General features: G+C 39.3%; 1 protein-coding gene and 1 pseudogene across 1 annotated transcript; both read left to right on the top strand.

The window, feature by feature from the left end:
- Window positions 1–8,334, top strand: part of LOC127427601 (N-acetylglucosaminyl-phosphatidylinositol de-N-acetylase-like) — a 52,882-nt pseudogene extending 44,548 nt beyond the window's left edge.
- Window positions 8,335–17,294: 8,960 nt separating this feature from the next.
- On the top strand, window positions 17,295–20,425 carry ubb (ubiquitin B). The gene is made up of 2 exons (XM_051675127.1): window positions 17,295–17,459; window positions 18,397–20,425. The coding sequence occupies exon 2, from the start codon at window positions 18,397–18,399 to the stop codon at window positions 20,227–20,229; it is 1,833 nt and encodes a 610-aa protein (XP_051531087.1). The 5' UTR covers window positions 17,295–17,459; the 3' UTR covers window positions 20,230–20,425.
- The last annotated feature ends 228 nt before the right edge of the window (window positions 20,426–20,653 follow it).

The raw sequence follows: 20,653 nt of genomic DNA on the forward strand, positions 1-20,653 counted from the left end.
GCTTGGGCTTGTTTAACAGTATTTTCCAGATCCCACCTGATAGGAGCTATTACCTTGGAACTGGGGATAATCGATGCAATAGAATCTTCCTGAGGAGTGTTTACATATACTCGGGACAAAGCATCAGGTTTTAGGTTCTTAGAGCCGGGACGGTAGGATAAGATGAACTTGAATCGGTTGAAGAATAAGGACCAACGTGCCTGGCGGGGGTTGAGTCGCTTTGCCTGCTGAATGTATTCCAGATTTTTGTGGTCCATGAATACTTGGAATGGGTGTTTGGCCCCCTCAAGCCAATGCCTCCACTCTTCAAGCGTTAGCTTAACTGCCAGTAACTCTCGATCCCCTACATGATAGTTCATCTCAGTCGGTGTAAGGCGGTGGGAAAGGAATGCACATGGATGCAACTTGTTGTCCTCCCCCTTTGGGACAGCACAGCTCCAACCCCTTCGTCCAAAGCATCGACCTCCACGATGAAGGGTTTATCTGGGTTGGGGAGAATGAGAATAGGTGCAGAGGTAAAATGGCTTTTGAGTTTGCTGAAGGCCAACTCTGCTTCATGTCCCCAATTAAAGCTGGTTGTGTTCCCCTTGGTGAGGGCAGATAAAGGAGCCGCCACAGTACTGAAGTTCCGGATGATCTTGCAATAAAAATTGGTGAAGCCAGGGAAACGCTGTACTTCCTTTACCGATGAGGGGGAGGGCCAATCCACAACTGCTTGAACCTTTTGAGGGTCCATTTGTATCTGGCCAGGCTTGATAATGAATCCCAGGAACTGAATTTTGGTTGCGTGGAACTCACATTTCTCAGGTTTAACATAAAGATGGTTATCAAGAAGACGTCTGAGAACCTTACTGACATGTTTTACATGCTCTTGGAGGGAACTCGAGAAGATGAGGATATCGTCTAAGTAGACAAACACAAATTGATTGAGCATGTCTCTGAGAACATCATTGATGAGAGCTTGAAATACTGCAGGAGCATTAGTGAGACCGAAGGGCATAACTAAATATTCATAGTGCCCAGTGGGCGTGTTGAAGGCGGTCTTCCATTCATCTCCTTGTCTGATGCGCACGAGATGGTAGGCATTGCGCAAGTCAAGCTTAGTGAAGAATCTCCTTGCAGAATTTCGAAAGCAGTGGTCATTAGCGGCAAGGGATAGCGGTTTCGAATAGTGATCTTATTAAGGCCCCTGTAATCAATACATGGCCGGAGCCCGCCATCCTTCTTCCCAACGAAAAAGAATCCAGCTCCAGCAGGGGAAGTGGATGGTTGGATGATACCTGCCGCAAGGGATTCGTTAATGTATTTGTCCATAGCAGTTAGTTCGGGGAGAGACAGAGAGAATATACGACCTCTGGGGGGACAAGTTCCTGGGAGCAGCTCAATGGCGCAATCATAGGGGCGATGAGGAGGTAAGGAGGTGGCCTTCCTTTTGCTGAACACTGCTTTGAGGTGGTGGTACTGAGCAGGGACTTGAGACAGATCTAGGGCTTCTTGGGACTCAGGAACAAGATCAGGGGAATTCTGGGCCAAGCATGTAGTCTGACAGGTGGGACCCCAACTGAGAACAGCGCCAGTGGACCAGTCAAAGTGTGGGTTATGCTGGAGGAGCCAGGGGTGACCGAGGATAATAGGGAACTCTGGAGTCTGTATAAGGTGAAAGCACATTCTCTCCTGGTGCTGGTAAGTGATGAGACAAAGGAGAGAAGTGAGGTGGGTTATTTTACCTGGAGCTAACGGTCTTCCATCCAAGACTGTCGCAGTTAGGGGGGCAGGAAGGGAATTAATAGGAATCTGGAGACTCTTGGCAAGGGAAATATCCATGAAATTCCCGGCAGCACCAGAATCAATCAATGCCTGGAGTTGGTGTTTTCGATCTCCCCAAGTGAGTGTGATGAGAAGGAACAATCCAGAGTTGGAAGGTGAAGCTGTGTGTGTAACTCCCGTTACAGTCCTTCCTTGCCTGTACGGGACTGGGCGCTTCCCGAAAGCTCGGGGCAGGCAGAGCGAAAATGACCATACACTCCACAATATAGACAACAGTGCTCTCTCATGCGACGGTCTTGTTCTGATGGGGAAAGCCTAGTCCTTCCCAATTGCATGGGTTCCGAGGACTCGTGGGGCACTGGTAGCGTTGGAGCAAGTGCTGGACTGGCAGACAATGTGGAAACAGATGGCCGGTTTAGGCTTCTCTCCCTCAGGCGATTATCCAGCCGGATTGCTTGATCCATGAGGGTCTCGAGATCACGAGCAGGTTCTTTGGTAGCCATATCATCCTTGATTGCCTCAGACAGACCATTCAGGAAGCACACCATGAGGGCCTCGTCGTTCCAGCCGCTCCCTGCTGCAACTGTCCGAAACTGTATGGCATATTCAGCCGCGCTGCCATTACCTTGTTGGAGGGTGAGAAGTCTCTTAGAGGCTTGCCGGCCACTGAGGGTGTGGTCAAAGACTTGCTTGAACTCCTTTTCAAACACAGAATAACTGGAACAGAAGGGTGCCTGTGCCTTCCAGACCGCTGTTGCCCAAGAAAGAGCCTTGCCAGAAAGGAGGGTAATAACATATGTGATCTTGGCCCAATCTGAGGGGAAGGAAGATGGTTGTAATTCAAATGTGAGAGAACATTGAATCAGGAACCCATCACATGCACTGGGATCACCTGAGAAATGTTGTGGTGGAGGTAGGCGAGGTTCACTCAGAGGAGAGAGCACTCAAGAATCCAGAAGGGGTACCAAGGCAGCAGGAGAAGCAGTAGCTGAAGTAGAGAGCAGCCAATCCAGGATCTGACAGACAGAAATCCTGAGTTCAGACAGCACTTGTGAGTGTTTAACCATCACAGTCTCCTGCTAAACTAGTGCTGACTCATGGCATTGGATTGTGGACTCCTGCTGAGCAATTGTGGCCAGGAGTTCCTGAGCATCTGGGTTCATAATTTGGCTTGGTTATTCTGTCAGAGCCAGGATTTGAACTTGGGTCTCTGGCGCAAGAGTCTTAATTTCAACCACTGAGCCACAGAGGGGAGTTGAACCCAATAGTCAGACGCGATCTTAAATGAACTCAGAAGAGTTTATTAACAAAAATAGAAAAAGGGTACAAAAAGCAACTTCTTACTGACAACCACAAAACAGAAAAATCTTTAGTCCAAAAAGGATCCAAAAAGGAGGAAAAAATAATTTCCAAAGAACTCAGGGAAAAAACAGCAAAAAATAAACACAGGGAAAAAACAATCCAAAAGGCTTTCAAGGTTTAGTACTTAGAACTAGAGCAGACTTACGGCAGCAACTGGCTAGGAACATCAATAACAAAGAATAAGCAAAGAAACAAAAGGAAGTGATCAACTTAAATACACAGCCCAGAACGAGGCACATGTGAAAACAATAACACATGATAAAATGGCGGGAAACTGAAATGAAACACAATGAGGGCCTCTAGTGGCCAAAATATAACATTAAAGCAAAAAAACTCTGACACCTACAGGCAAGGCTTCGGGGCCTGACGGCTTTGCCGCTGAGTTTTTCAAATCTTATGCTACAGAACTGGCTCCACTTTTGTTAGAAGTTTATACAGAATCATTAAAGAATGGAAAGCTTCCACCAACCATGACACAAGCCCGGATCAGTCTGATTCTAAAAAAGGACAAAGATCCAAGCGAGTGTAAAAGTTACCGCCCAATTTCCCTGATCCAGTTAGATGTAAAAATGTTATCCAAAATTCTGGCTAATCGAATAAGTAAAGTTATGACATCACTTATACATATAGATCAGGTGGGGTTTATTCAAGGCTGTAGTTCTTCTGATAATATTAGGCGTTTCATCAATATCATGTGGTCAATAGCGAATTATCAATCTCCGGTTGCTGCCATCTCTCTTGACACCAAAAAGGCGTTTGGTATGGTAGAATGGGATTATCTTTTTAAGATTTTGGAAAGGTATGGGTTCGGGATTACATTTATTGGTTGGATTAAGTTACTTTATAGACACCCTGTAGCAGCGATACAAACAAATGGGTTAATTTCAGATTATTTTATTCTGGATAGGGGCACCCGGCAGGGTTGCCCTCTTTCCCCATTATTGTTCTGTCTTGCCCTGGAACCATTAGCAGCCACGATAAGAAAGGAGGATGATTTTCCAGGGGTGACGGAGGGAGGTGTAGTGCATAAGCTTCTGCTTTACGCAGATGATATTTTATTATTCGTCTCCGACCCCACTAGATCCATGCCTTGCCTCCACAGAATTATTAACTCCTTTTCCAAATTCTCAGGATACAAAGTCAATTGGTCTAAATCCGAAGCTTTGGCTTTGACAGCGTACTGTCCAGTAACGGCCTTCCAGCCGGGTGCCTTCCAGTGGCCCAAACAGGGAATTAAGTATTTGGGCATTTTATTCCCAGCAAATTTGTCTGATTTAGTCAGAGTTAATTTTGATCCCTTAATAAAAAGGTTTTCGAATGATATGAACAGGTGGGCTTCATTACACTTATCGATGATTGGGAAGGTTAATGTTATTAAAATTTAACTATCTGTTACAATCTCTCCCTGTAGATGTCCCTCTCTCTTATTTTAAGCAATTTGATAGCATAGTGAAGTCCTTCATTTGGAATGGTAAACGTCCCAGGTTAAATTTCAGTAAATTACATAGGCCGATTGACAAAGGTGGGTTAGGCCTACCCAAGATTTTATTTTATTATTATGCATTCAGTCTTAGACATTTGGTTCATTGGTCGCTTCCACCTGAGAGAGCTCCTCCCTGGTTTTGTATTGAAAAGGAAGTTCTTGCCCCTATCTCGCCATTGCAAAGCCTTTCGATTAAACTAGCTGGAGAGGTTAAGTCGCACCCCGTTATTTTGCATTTGCACTCGATATGGACAAAAGTGTCCAGAGTGTTTAATTCTGATATTTATTTAAACGTAGCCTCAAGCATATGGCTGAACCCTAAACTATGTATTAATAAGTCCCCTTTCTGTTGGTCAGACTGGATTGTGAGGGAGGTTAATACACTTGGTGACCTGTATGAGGGTGGAGTATTGAGATCTTTTGAAAATTTGATTCAACATTTTGGGAATCCCAGATCTCAATTTTATAAGTATTTACAGCTGCGCCACCTGCTCTGCTCTGTTTTTGGGAGTAGCATACACCCCCCTAGAGCGGCAGATACTCTGGAAGTGGTGATTGCTGCTTTTGGGAAGGGTCATGAGGCATCAGTGTATTACTCCTTGTTAATTCAGAGTCTGGGGGACAGAGCTATAAATTCTCTTAAAAGATTATGGGAGAAAGATTTAAACTTGGTATTGGAGGATGGAGCGTGGGCAAGGATTCTAAAAAAACATAAAGTCTGCATCTAGAGATGCAAGGGTTCGCCTTATGCAATTTAAGATTTTACATAGATTTTATTGGACCCCCTCTAGATTGTATAGGCTTGGTCTTAAGGACACACCCATCTGCTGGCGATGCCATACTGAAGATGGAGACACCATCCATGTTTTTGGGGGTGCCTTAAGATCCAAGAATTTTGGCTGAAGGTGCAAAGTTTTGTGTGTGATGTGTTGGGCACTCAGGTCTCGTTCTGCCCCAGACTCTGTATTTTGGGAGATAGGGAGGTCATGGATTTGGTAGATAAGTACATGAAGGACTGGGTTTTGACTGGTGTGATGATTGGTAGACAGGTTATTTTGAGGAGTTGGAAGTCGGATGGAGCACCCTCGTTCCCGGAGTGGTGTGCGGAGATGGGGAGGGTGGCTGCCTTCGAGGAGGGGTCGAGCATTAGGATGGGGGTTAGGGAAACTTACAATAAGAAATGGGGCAATTATTTGGCATTTTTGAGGGAATCTCGAGGTGGGGCGGTGGAGGGAGTAATTTAGAGTTTTTTATTTTTTATTTTTATTTTTTTTTATTATTATTATACTTGATTATTGTATGTTATTTTATGTTGTTGTTTTAGTTTTCTGTGTGTGTGTCTATATTCTATTGACCACAGGGGTGTTCGTGGGGGGGTCAGGGTGGGTTGAGAGTTTGTTAGGGGGAGGGGATATAGTGGGGGTTTAATGTTAAAAGTTTTTGATTCATTATATAGATGTTGTTGTATTTCTTGTGTTAATTTATGAATCAATAAAAATTTTAATAACAAAAAAATAATATATGTAATGCATCAAATAGTAATAATATATTAATATTTCATGATCACCTATTCATGATCACACTAGTCTAACTGTACAGTAAGACTAGAAACTTTTAACAGTCTGTTTATTGGGAACAGTGGTAACATATTTTCTAGGTAAAGTGCACCACCCACTGGTATACTTAATTAAGTGCATGTATGCACCCTTCTAAGATCACTTGAAGTTGTACCTTATCATGCATGGGCCATTTGTTTTGTTGTTTTGGTGGTGTCTGTAAACAAAATTTTTGCTACTAACACAAAGCTTGCATGTTTTTAAGTCATTAAAAACCTAGAAATATAAGATAATTTTAACAGTCATTACCAAGCCTGGAAAGTGTATACATTTTTATATATGCTCTGCTCTAAAATATTTCAACATTTAAATATTGTTTATATATATATATATATATATATATATATATATATATATATATATATATATATATATATATATATATATATATATATGTGTGTGTGTGTGTGTGTGTGTGTGTGTGTCTGTCTGTCTGTCTGTGTGTGTGTGTGTGTGTGTGTGTGTGTGTGTGTGTGTGTGTGTGTGTGGTGCCTGACATACAAATGGAAATCTGGCCTAGTAATCTCTATGAAATTATTCTTTAAAAAGTAGTCATGAACAATTGGAAAAGTCATGGAAGTTCATTGGTCACAAGATGTGGAAATCCTGTTGTTCAATCCCAATCAGGGGGAATACTAATTAATAATTAACCATACAAACACTTAAAGAAGACTTATTACTGGGACAGTTAAGTGTCTTGCACATTGGCGATAGTTCATCAATCATCTCTTGCAAGCTTCGAGCCTTCAGCCTTTTGAATACCACCCATTTTCAGACCCAAGCAAGGAAACTTACTGAGATCACAGTTCTGTTTACCACTCAGACCACTAGGTATCAATATGCTTTTACCTGAAGAATTCTTTTGGGCGCATAATTTTTTAAGGGTGTCTTTGTTTGTGGCCCTCTGTCTAATTGCTCTGACACATTCAAATCTGACAAAACAACCTCAATAGGACATGTAATACCATGTTTCCAACACAAATGCTTGTGTGTTCTATCTCGCAGTCAGTTGTACAAGGTTACAGGGATAGTACTGGGTTAATCCTTTGTTTTCCCATCTGTTTCTAGATTTTATTTTGTGTCAGTCAAACTCAGGACCTCAGTTTAATCATCCAGATCTACTTTTTTCTAATGAACATGTCATTAGCTTTGAGTCTTGAGGTTTCTCTTTATTCAGATTAAAAATGCTTGTGGACTGAATACCTTATTGGTTGACCTGGTTCAAAAAAAATTTTTTAATCTGTGTCTAGCAGCTTGTTCAGGACCTTAATATATTTTAATCTGTCGGTCCTCACAGGTTGTCAAATCTTATCTCTTCACACCATTAACATCCTCAGAAAGTACCTGTCAGTCTTAGAGCTGCCGGTCAGCTGGCTCCTCCCCTCTGATTTCTGCTGCATCATTGGATGGGGCCAATATAAACATGCCAAGGTATGTCAATGAATCAGGTGCCTAAACTGAGAACTTCAGCTCTGATTAGGGATAATGACCTCTGAATAAAGACTAGAAATGTCTTGGAAATCATCAGTTGTGCTTTTGAGTCTCACGTATGTTTCTCAATATTTTTAGTATAGATTCTTTTTTTTAGACCAAAGATGTGGAGCATGGCACATTTCGACAACAGAACATAACTTAAGTTTCAAATAGACATACATTGTTTATCATGGGGAAAAAAGTGTATGTCCAATTCCACAGATCAGATAAAATAAGGCTAATGTTGCTAACTAATGCATTGGTACAATGAACCCTTAAGCACAATGCACTGTAAACATTAATCCTGCTGATATGTCTGTGAATGTCACAGTTACTCTGGCCTTACAAAGCCTGAACTGCCCCTGCCAGTCTGGCACCTGTACAGAACAATACAGATTGCGGCATGTTAAGCCCTGTACTGTGTGTGCGTCCGTGCATGTGTGTGTGTGTCCTTGATTAAGGTCATCAACCAGGTTTGTTTTGAGGTCAGCTATCTGCATGTTCAGTATGCCAAAAAAACCACCTATCATAATCTACTCACAATAATGCAAGTCATGGATCTATGTTACATTCTATCTTATTTTGTTAATGATTTTCTCTTTCCTTTTCTCAATCTTCCCCAGAAAGCCATGCTCTGTCATCATTCACAGCTGCTGTGGTTCCGTCAGCTCTACATGCTGTTCTCACGCTACATGTTTGCAAACACATTCCAGGCCATCAACGTGGAAACAAAGAATGTAAAAATGTATTACCTTAAATTGTCCTTGTGCACTGGCCATGTAGGACTAAACTCATGCTCTGGATTTTTGAAGGTGTACTTAAAATGTTTATCTACCTTCATACACCCTTATTTATCTGTAAATATTCCAAATGTTTGGGGCATTAATGAACAATTGACATATATTTATAGCATATAAATAAAGCTCAGCCATCATATCAGTCTTGGTAATACAAGCATATAACACACTTAATCCAAAACCATCCAATATGCTGAGAGCCAGTTTGCCAGAGAGGTTCAGTCTAGTTAAACACTAAAGCTATTAATAAGTGACTAAATCCAAAACATGGCTAAACCTGTTTGTGCCTTTGAGTTTGTGCATTTGTTGTTGTTACTGGACTTATGGAGAGTTCTTGTTTATGCACTGTTCCAATCCAAACTGATCAAAAAGCACTGTACCTAAACTGCTAATTCATTATGATTTCAAAACTGACCACATGTGTTTTTGTATCTGTTCCGTGTATGTAAATTAAGACGGTTTATGATGTTCTTTGTTTTTGAATCATTTGACTGATAAATAAATAAATGCATATAACAAATCATAACAATGTAACAAATATTGTTTAAAAATGAATGGGTGCATGAATAGGGAGTTACAACTTAGTTTTAAAGAGTCTGTGAAATGGTTTGAGTTTCAGTATGGTAAAAAGCCAATAGTCTTTAGTTTATGTCACAGCAGTGAATCATTTGCTACATGTTATTGCTAGTCAGTGGCATTATAATTTAGGGAGAAGGGACATTCTTATTATAGAGATCATTGTATTGATCAAATGGCATACAAGATGAGTCATAAATATTTTTGTTCCATTTTCCAGAAGAGAAAAACCATAAAGTTTAAATGCATATATCTACTACAAAGTTTATTTTGTAAACTGTTACAAGTGCACTTGTATATGTAAGGTCTTAAAACTAACAGAAATGCATTAAAGCCACAAAACACCAGTTTTAATTTCCTTTAATATAATACATCCCTGGTTAAAAAACATAAATGACCATCTGATCATTGAGTGTTCTCATGTTTTATTTGAAATAATTTAGTTGAGAAATAGGAAAGCAACTAACTGAAGAAACTAGCTTTCAAATGGTCATTAGAGAACAGTGTCCCTTGTTGGTTTTGACGTACTTTTAATAGTCTGATATTTCTCCATACTTTCCTCCCAGTTCTTTCCACAGAACTCCACAACTACACTTCTTACTGTACCAAGGTCCAAGCAATGGGGACCACACCTGTATCACCAAACACATACATTACATAAGACTACATACACATTTTAATCTTTATATTGTGATCTGCACAAAACTTTTCTGAAAACTAGTTTATTTCATCCAGTTAGAATAAAATTCCATGACTTTGTTTACATACAGTGTCTGAACACACACATTTTTTTGTAAATAATTTTCATAAAATGTTATTGGTTTTATTTCACTTTGTTACACCTATGGTGTTCCCGGTCTAAAGTGACCGGCCACTAGAAATGAATGGATTAGCCTAGACTACAAAATACAAAAATATTAAGTGTTCAGGAGCATCCCAATCCTTTAGATGAGCACATACGTATGTGGATGTGTGTTTGTACACACAAAGTCCTTGGACATGTAAAAATATCCAAATGTTCGACCAATTCAAACATTGTCGGTCACAATGTCCGGTGAAAATATTAACACAAAGCGACAGCAACCTCATTAGTTCATGCCACAAGTGTACTGCATGATGCCATCCCAGTGATCTTGGATGTTTTAACTTTCATAAAGCTTGCGAATTCCTAATCTTTGAGTGCACCGCGTTGTATCCCACACATTGGCAAAAGCAGCCTGCGTTATTCCCAATATTCCGTATTTTCGCGTGCCTGCAATCAGAAGCTTCTCATTTCAGAATTGCATTAAAACAGTATTGCGTTGCCGTCTTCTGGAGAAGGACACCACGGGATTATGTGAATCTCAAGTTGTAGAGAAACACTGGATACGTTTGACTTCACTTTGGCAGCAAAACGCTTTTGTGCTGCTATGAAAAATCTGAGGAAATAGTCATAATAAATTTAATATAATATATACATTTAATTAAAATATTTCTTTTAATATTTCTTTGTAAATAGCTATAGTTTTTTTTTTTTTGCTATGCACCCTGTTAAAAGCGTTTTTTTAATTAGACTCTAATTCCTACGATGAGCAAATGTTTATTGTTCATTTGACTTGATTGTGTGTCATTATAATATTGCATTATTATGCATAGTCCATCACGTAAAAAATTGCAGAAAATAAACAGCGAAATTTGTCAGGCAAACTTTATCATTCCCGGACACATTGGCGGCACCTAAATCTTAGAGAAACTCTAACACACACACACACACAATGTGTGTTGAGCGCCCTTTTGTGCATCGTCTTTCCATGTATAATCTTTGAGGAATATTTCAAGACCTACTTATCATATTATGTCGTGTTTGGGCTCGTTTGAATCTGGATAGTCTGCTGTAAGTTACCATATGTCATTGTATATATCAGTGTTTCTCAACTGGTGTGTTGCGAGTCCGACCCAAAAGTGGGTCGCTGGTCTATTCGGACCGGGTTGCAGATAGAGGGGAAAGAACTGAAGTTGTACTAGCAACTAGCAGTTGTTGGTAAAATTTCTAAATTTGCTTAGGCTACTATTTTTTCATAAATACTCAAATTTATTATTATTATTATTATTATTATTATTATTATTATTATTATTTAAGACTAGCTACATTGACCTAACCATGGTAATGAGGAGTCATCCATGGTCTTACCTCTGCTTATATGTCATTGCACTGTAAATATAAGGGCAAGTACATAAAAGGCTTTAAAGTGTGGACCTCCAAGACTTGGGGACAAATTATTAAGTTTTCCTTCTGTGTAATATGGGTTCTGTTTGAATGATGTTTGAAATTAGGAAATAAAGGGGATAATAAACATAATGGGCACATATAAGTAAATATGCTCTTCAATTATTAAAATTAAAATTTTGTTTCTTTTGTTGTTGACATCAACAGCAAAAATAATGTCACTTGATACATGCCCTTATACTTGAAAACCATGAAAGACTATGCAAGATAAAAGAAAATCCGACCCAGGATACATTAAATACAGGTTACGTTTTTAACCATGGTGGGTTGCCACTTCTGGGTCCCGAAGCAAAACCAGTTGAGAACCACGGGTGTATATTATATGAATGTTTCAGGAAGCAATAAGGAAAAACGTGACAAAAAGACACTCCTGTTCATTATATTTACGTGTGTCAGTAGGAATTTCATACACTAATACTCACTGCAGTTTTGACTCTGAGTGAAACAAATTTGCTCATTGCATTTTACTATTGAGATCATTCCAACAATATTTAACACATGGCTATCTCATCTTTTATATGTTTTTGCCATCTCTGAATATAACTGTGATAACTAATTTGCAAATTATGAGAACAAAACAGTGCTAATTTGTAAGGAAATTAAAAAGCAGTATTTAAGAATTGGTAGGATCTGCTATATGCATTGTAAAGTCCAGATTCTAAGCTTTAAAAGTACACCTATTTTGTTTAGATCTAGCAAGTGGTTATTAATTTATTAGATAATTATTATTATTTGTAATTTTTGGGAGTGCCCCCCCCCCCCCCCCCCCCCCCCCACTAGCCTGGTATAAGCTCAGTTCAATGAATCCTTCTATCAATAAAAAATATATATTTCAATAATATGTTTAATAAAACAAAAAGAAGTACAAAAACTGTCATAATTACTAAAAAGAAGTTGACAAAAATATATAATGCAATATCTTGGAATAATATATGCAATATGAGAGATTTATTAACAATCTTAGAGGGCCGGTCATTTTTGACTGGGAACACAAAAGGTGTTAGCACAAGGGTTTTATATATATATATATATATATATATATATATATATATATCAAAATGTACACACTAAATGTGCACCAAGTAATTATTTCTTTGTTTTGACAAGTATGCACAACAGTGGTCTTGGACTTTATACTGACACTTATCAGCATGGATAAAACTAATCAAGGAAATAGCAAAAGCTTTCAGTTACCAATACCAATGTAGCCATGCCTGTTATTGGGCATATTTGTCACCCATTATTAATTTATTCCACACATGAAAGTGTCTCATTATAGAGGGGTTACTGGAATAGTAGTATTATTCGACTGGTCATGTTATCTCAACATGTGGCCAACATGAAAGGTGGCACCATTATGTAGAATAAATTATTTTCTAGCCCATTGATCTGACTGGTGTGCGATCACTTTAAAACTACTTCTTTAGGTGTAAATGTTTTTTAAGTAGAACAAATGATAGTGCACCTTTAAATGTAACAAGAATTATCCAACTTTTAAGCCTAAATATTCATGTAAATAATACGAATGCAAAGTCATGTCTCTAGGTAGCTACTGTTTGTCTACAATGAAATTCATTCTTTACATGCAGCAAACAAATGGCCAGCTAGAAAGTCATCCCAAAGGTAACTTTCACTTTCTAAACAATTCAACCAAATCCATCAGGGCTGGAATGTGGAATGTAGAAACTTTGGACACCGCAGGTCTTGCAGAATGTGTGCTTGACCATGTGTGTGTTAAAGGTGTACGTGGTTATGTTCTCCGATCCCTTTGACACATGACAGAGATATTGTCTTCCTCAGTGTATAGATTTCCAACAACTGTATTTCAGAGTTCTTTTAATCTATATCATCCAGCCTCCAGAGCCCAATCAGTCTTTGGGTTCATGCTTTGAATCACATACTGTACCTGCAGCAAGGTGAACTGAGATTTTGGCATGATGAAATGGTGATTCTTTTTCTGTTGCTACAACTGAAACACAAGACAAGGTGACAATAATTATGTGACATTTTTCATGACTCACACTGGGGGAAGTTCACAATCAGGGCCGTAGCTAATGTGAAAGGTGGTAACGATTCTAGGGGCCCACAAAACAATTAAAACTATTGTTTTATTATGAAAGGGGCCATAATTTCTTGCTACAACCCTGTTCACAATCAAGGTATGCATATGAACTGCGTGATTGTCCTGTTTAGCATGTCTTTGAGAGTCGTCCACATGATTGCACATGAACATTTGGACTATTGTGCTTTGTCACAGTGGAGTTAAGATGTGTAAATGGTTGAAGATGGTCCTTACTTGCAACTGAACACGTGTAAATCTCGGGTAGTGGCAAACTCCGGTGTGTTTCACAAGACCATTGTGTTCCCTGGGGAAATTTTTAAGCCATTTTAAATTTTCTTTTCAATTTAATTGACTTTTAAAATATAGTTGGGGGCTTCTTCCAGCTGGGAAGCTTGTTAGAAAAACACCAGTGTGTTTATACAAGAGAGGCCCACAGTTTGTTTTTAAAAGCCATATTTAACTTTGTATGGGAATTGAGGCAGTGAGAGGTAGAAGTAGTAGTGTAGTCTGTTCAACGGCATATAAAGTTTCCAAAATGTGTGTTTTCTGGATTTTTTAACAATATTACAACCAACTGAAGAGACTGTAGGCCTATCCCCCACAGCCTTGTTTTCATTCCCGTAAAAATAACTATGGCGCTGCTGTGAATGAGATCCATGAAAGTGAAGATCACATAGCCTACCTTTCTTCTTTAGTTACGCATGCCATACGTCTTATAATTTGGTTGAAACCAATTGTTTGTTGACTATAACATAACCTAGTTAAACTGTAAAGTCATGCTGGCCTGTAGAACATTCTATACATTGTTGACAAAGTTCACCACTGGTTGCAAAACAACTCACACTGCTGACCGACTGGGTCACATGTTTTTTCTGCCAGCTCATTTTGCCCTCAGCGTCATATGGTTCCACCTGCTCAGCTGTTTCAACAAGACAAGCCCAGACAAATTCCAGGATAAGATCAGAGCAGAAAGAAAAATGTGTTTTCCTCGAAATGGATAGAAAATTCTAGTGGGTGTACATACATGTATATGAACAATATAAATCTTATACAATGTATACAAAATATACATGGCAGTTTCAGTGGGGACAGTGTGTTCTGAAAATAATTAAATGAATTAAATGGCTCAATACAAGTTCAGCTCAATCGACAGCATTTGTGGCATAAAAAATATTTTGACTCGTCACTTCTTTTCTAAAAAAAGAAAAAACACGAAAAAAATCGAGGTTACAGTGAGGCACTTACAATGGAAGTGAATGGGACCAATCTGTAAACAATAAAATTCTCACTGTTTCAGAAGTACAGACACAAGACATAAACAACATGTGTGTAAACATGATTTTAGAGTGATAAAATTGCTAACTAACCTTTTCTGTGTAAAGTTTTATCCAATTTTACAACTCCATTGCTATGACGACGTAACATCGTAAACACTAAATCGACTGTAAAAACGTTGATTTAAAGAACTTACAGCTCAAATAATACGTGACTTTTATCAGAAGAATTAATGTAAGTGCTTTTATAAAACTATAAGCTTTACATTTCTGTCTTTCAACCCTAAAAAATTTGGCCCCATTCACTTCCACTGTAACCTCGATTTTTGTGTGTTTTTTTTTTTTTTTAGAAAAGAAGTGACGAGTCTAAATATTTTTTATGCCACAAATGCTGTCGACTGAGCTTGACTTGTATTGAACCCAGAATATTCCTTTAAAGTCTCTTATTGAACTGAATCCCAAGCAGACCAAATCCTTCTGGGTTTTGACAAAGCTTTTTTCTGTAAAATATGATTTTGTTTATTTGTTACTGTATAGCTCATCTAAGCTTCAAAATTGACTGTATATTTAAACAACATTGTAAACCTTTTTTATTTTAAACATAGATAAGTCATAAATAGTATCATAAAAGCTTATTAATTAAAAATCTGTATTGTTTATACTATCTGATGTTTATGATATGTTAAGTTACAGGAGCATGTTGACAACTTCAAATGATACACAAAGCAGGTTTTATAACTTGCATACACACTCCTGAAAGTTCAAAGTACATGGATCTGGTTCTGCACAAACACTCCTTTGAGTTCAGTTGGGTGATGTGGCATCTCATGTGACATGTATTAATGGGTCTGGCAACAGAGACAGGAAACTTCCAGTAAATTTCAAAACATTTATGCTGTATTTCCTGTCTTTTCTTAGAAATAATTCTTCCTTGTTAGTTCTCCTTTAGAACATAAGTAGTTTCACTTGAATGAGAGCAGTGGGTTAAAAGAGGAGTCTAAATGCATGAGTATAAATGCTGACCAACCATTGATATTATTAGATCACTTACAGTCTTAGAGTTTTAAGTTCTGGATTAAGATAGGGACCCAAATGTAACAGCAGACAAGGCCATATCTATAAGCCTAAAAACAAACTGATGATTACACCATCTTACCCTGGTTACCTCTATACAAGCCTCAATCGATGAATTAAATCCTATTCTCAATGTTAACTTTAATATCATGAATTGAGTTTAAATAGAATAACTCGCCCACTATTCTGTTTTAAACAAAAACTGGTTTAGCTGGGTGATCTGGATAATCTTTCAGCAGCTGACACAAGAACAAAACAGGGACCTGATCCCACAATGATACTAATCCACTAAGTGGATGGCTGTCCAGATAAACAAGGCTCAAGGAGCAGTTTCACAGTGCCAACTAACAATAAGCCAGTTAAGATTTAACTATGTCGAATTACTATTTTATAACATTGTATGTTTATGGCAAACCCAGAATGCTAAGTGCTGATAAAATGAAACTAGATGCTTATCACAGGCGGTAACCAAAAAGAAACCTCAAAGCAAACTCAGAGCTGGTTCATCTTGTTTATAATTTTGCCTTGTTTTGCCACAGTATGATTACATGGGAAACAAGAGTAAGTCTGGAATCAAAAACAAAAATGATGAAACCCTGGAAATGTAGGCCTATATTACTTGTAATTAGCTATACATAATAATAAGGGAGCTTTTCCTTTGTGGGTGGAATATCCAGTGAGATATTAAAAGTTGTAATATAATCCTATCACATATGATTTGCTAGTCATGCCAAGCTTTACAGCAGTAAATGCAGTGGTGAATGGCTGTGGTACTGTCTGTCAGCTCATCAAAAGAAAATGACCTACATTCATTGCTGCCACACAGAAACTGCACTGCAGGCAGCAGGTCTGGCGGCAACACATTTCAAAGCAACTGTTATCTGTGCCACACATTGCTTTCTATATTAAGTGTAATGGTTCATGCAACTAAAGCCCTGGCTAAAACACAAATGCTTCAATTATACAAAGAAGACATTTTTGTTAACAGACCTTGTTATTAAGCAAACAGCTTTTAGTGCTGTAACCTGTATTTAGTAGGACAGCCAATGATACACAAAGGACAGTAAGCATTTCTATAGTATTTTCTTATTAAAAGCTAGGTTAAAAAAAACACTCAGACCACTCAGATCTGGTCACATGCACATAACTAAGCAAGGCACAGTAGTTTTGGAATGCAAATAATTATAAGCACGATTACATTAAAACATTATGATTAAGAATAACGAGCATTCCTATTTTTCCTAGTTGTTGCTGTCTCTGAATAACAAGTACTCTGCTGCTCTTTGCCTGGCCCAGATACCAGAGATCTGAATCACCAATAACAAAGCCAAAAAACAATCCAACCAGCCAATCACGGCCTGAGAGGTGTATCTGCAGAACAACCCATTCTCGCATATTCTGGAGACCACCTTTTAAGTAATTGCATCATATTTATTAAATATACATTTTGAGTTCTGATACAAAACATATTACCCCTACAATTTGCCAATATAAATCACATACATGATTAGTTTCAAAGCATATTTGAGAGTCTTAACCGAGAGGGATTTCAAATGCGAATGGATCTTGTCATGTGACGTACCATAAACGTCACGCGCCCTGGGTTTGTATAAAAACAGTAGCGCTCGCATTCATCCGCATAGTTACACACGAAGAGGAAGAGATATATATTCAGAAGAATTTACACAGACAACAAGCTTTCTTAAAAGGTAAGAATTAATATCTGATCTGTTTTTAAGATTCACTAAGATTTTAAGAATAAATATGTAACATTTCGTTATTATTTTTAACGACTGCTACCATTATCTGCATTGTCGCGGGTCATTTTCCGCTCTGGATATTTGTAATGTATGATTGAAGAAATAATCGAATCTTATGTTTCCGAAATGTTTTTTTTTTTTTTTTTTTTTTTTTTCCATTCGTAATTGTCACGATCGTGTATTTTCCTCTCGATCGGGTGCGTTTTATTCCCGATGTATTTTTGCTGAATCAGAGCATTATGTGAACAAAGAACACGGATGTTTCTGTTCAGGCCGCCATGTTAGAGAAAGCGGCTGTTGGTGTTGCGCAGTGAAGCTTCAGATAAACCGAGATATTTCGTTATTTTCGGTTCCTACTGATTGAATTTTATTTATTATATATATTTGATCTTTGAAATCATAAGTATTGTTCTGGAATGTAATTTAGCATGTACCATGTATTTCGTTTTTTAAACCTATGGCCCTGAAATAATCTCAAAAGGAGCACCTGTGGACCACTTTTACAACCCCCTGATATAATAAGACTATTCGCATGAAATAGTCAGGATACAAATTCCTTTTGCCTGGTTTACTATTAAATTCTTTTATGTCTTTTTATCTAAAAGCGTACAAATGAGGATAAATTGAGTGACTAATCATTCATAAGAAATTAACCAAAACAGCAGAGATAATTGTTTGAAATGCACTTTTTTTTTTTTTTTTTTTTTTTTTTTTGTAATATTAATGGAACATACTTAAGTCATTTCTTTGCCACTAGGGGAGCCAAACGGGATGGCATAAACTATTACAACCCATCCCCCCACCCTTACAGGTGTTTTTTTTTTTTTTTTTTTTTTTTTAAACATTTGTTTATACGCAGTCATTAATCTTGTTTATGTACTTTCAGATGCAGATCTTTGTCAAAACTCTCACTGGCAAGACCATCACCCTTGAGGTTGAGCCAAGTGACACCATTGAGAATGTCAAGGCCAAGATCCAGGACAAAGAAGGCATTCCCCCTGACCAGCAGAGGTTGATCTTTGCTGGCAAACAGCTGGAAGATGGTCGCACTCTGTCCGACTACAACATCCAGAAAGAGTCCACCCTGCATCTTGTGCTGCGTCTCAGGGGAGGCATGCAGATCTTCGTCAAAACCCTCACAGGCAAGACCATCACCCTTGAGGTTGAGCCAAGCGACACCATTGAGAACGTCAAGGCCAAGATCCAGGACAAAGAAGGCATTCCCCCTGACCAGCAGAGGTTGATCTTTGCTGGCAAACAGCTGGAAGATGGTCGCACTCTGTCCGACTACAACATCCAGAAAGAGTCCACCCTGCATCTTGTGCTGCGTCTCAGGGGAGGCATGCAGATCTTCGTCAAAACCCTCACAGGCAAGACCATCACCCTTGAGGTTGAGCCAAGCGACACCATTGAGAACGTCAAGGCCAAGATCCAGGACAAAGAAGGCATTCCCCCTGACCAGCAGAGGTTGATCTTTGCTGGCAAACAGCTGGAAGATGGTCGCACTCTGTCCGACTACAACATCCAGAAAGAGTCCACCCTGCATCTTGTGCTGCGTCTCAGGGGAGGCATGCAGATCTTCGTCAAAACCCTCACAGGCAAGACCATCACCCTTGAGGTTGAGCCAAGCGACACCATTGAGAACGTCAAGGCCAAGATCCAGGACAAAGAAGGCATTCCCCCTGACCAGCAGAGGTTGATCTTTGCTGGCAAACAGCTGGAAGATGGTCGCACTCTGTCCGACTACAACATCCAGAAAGAGTCCACCCTGCATCTTGTGCTGCGTCTCAGGGGAGGCATGCAGATCTTCGTCAAAACCCTCACAGGCAAGACCATCACCCTTGAGGTTGAGCCAAGCGACACCATTGAGAACGTCAAGGCCAAGATCCAGGACAAAGAAGGCATTCCCCCTGACCAGCAGAGGTTGATCTTTGCTGGCAAACAGCTGGAAGATGGTCGCACTCTGTCCGACTACAACATCCAGAAAGAGTCCACCCTGCATCTTGTGCTGCGTCTCAGGGGAGGCATGCAGATCTTCGTCAAAACCCTCACAGGCAAGACCATCACCCTTGAGGTTGAGCCAAGCGACACCATTGAGAACGTCAAGGCCAAGATCCAGGACAAAGAAGGCATTCCCCCTGACCAGCAGAGGTTGATCTTTGCTGGCAAACAGCTGGAAGATGGTCGCACTCTGTCCGACTACAACATCCAGAAAGAGTCCACCCTGCATCTTGTGCTGCGTCTCAGGGGAGGCATGCAGATCTTCGTCAAAACCCTCACAGGCAAGACCATCACCCTTGAGGTTGAGCCAAGCGACACCATTGAGAACGTCAAGGCCAAGATCCAGGACAAAGAAGGCATTCCCCCTGACCAGCAGAGGTTGATCTTTGCTGGCAAACAGCTGGAAGATGGTCGCACTCTGTCCGACTACAACATCCAGAAAGAGTCCACCCTGCATCTTGTGCTGCGTCTCAGGGGAGGCATGCAGATCTTCGTCAAAACCCTCACAGGCAAGACCATCACCCTTGAGGTTGAGCCAAGCGACACCATTGAGAACGTCAAGGCCAAGATCCAGGACAAAGAAGGCATTCCCCCTGACCAGCAGAGGTTGATCTTTGCTGGCAAACAGCTGGAAGATGGTCGCACTCTGTCCGACTACAACATCCAGAAAGAATCCACCCTGCATCTTGTGCTGCGTCTCAGGGGAGGCCATATTTAAGTTAATTGTCCATCTCAGGGAAGGACTTTTAGTAATCTTTCAAGTCTGCCCAGCTCACAAGCACACTCCACTTTTTTTTTTTATTTAACCCCCTCTTACCTCCACTACTTTTTCTTATCACTGAACCGTATAACTTTTACTATTTCACCTTTTTTTTTTATTCTTGAAATGTCAAAATAAAAGCATTGAAACGAGATATTTGCTTGTTTTCATTGTTTCTTCATGACTAGAATTTATGTTTTTCATTTCACAATACAATGGGACATCAACATTATCCTCACAAAAGCAAAAAGCTAAGCATTATGCTGTAAGATGCAAAAGGGTCTTCTGTTAACTAAGTCAAAAATCACAGACTTCATAGATTTAAAAAATTTTGATTTGAAGTAGAATTAAGTAAAACTGCAACTTTTTGTAGTCATGATAC

This window comes from Myxocyprinus asiaticus, chromosome 3, assembly GCF_019703515.2.
Source record: "Myxocyprinus asiaticus isolate MX2 ecotype Aquarium Trade chromosome 3, UBuf_Myxa_2, whole genome shotgun sequence".
NCBI classification, from domain to species: domain Eukaryota; kingdom Metazoa; phylum Chordata; class Actinopteri; order Cypriniformes; family Catostomidae; genus Myxocyprinus; species Myxocyprinus asiaticus.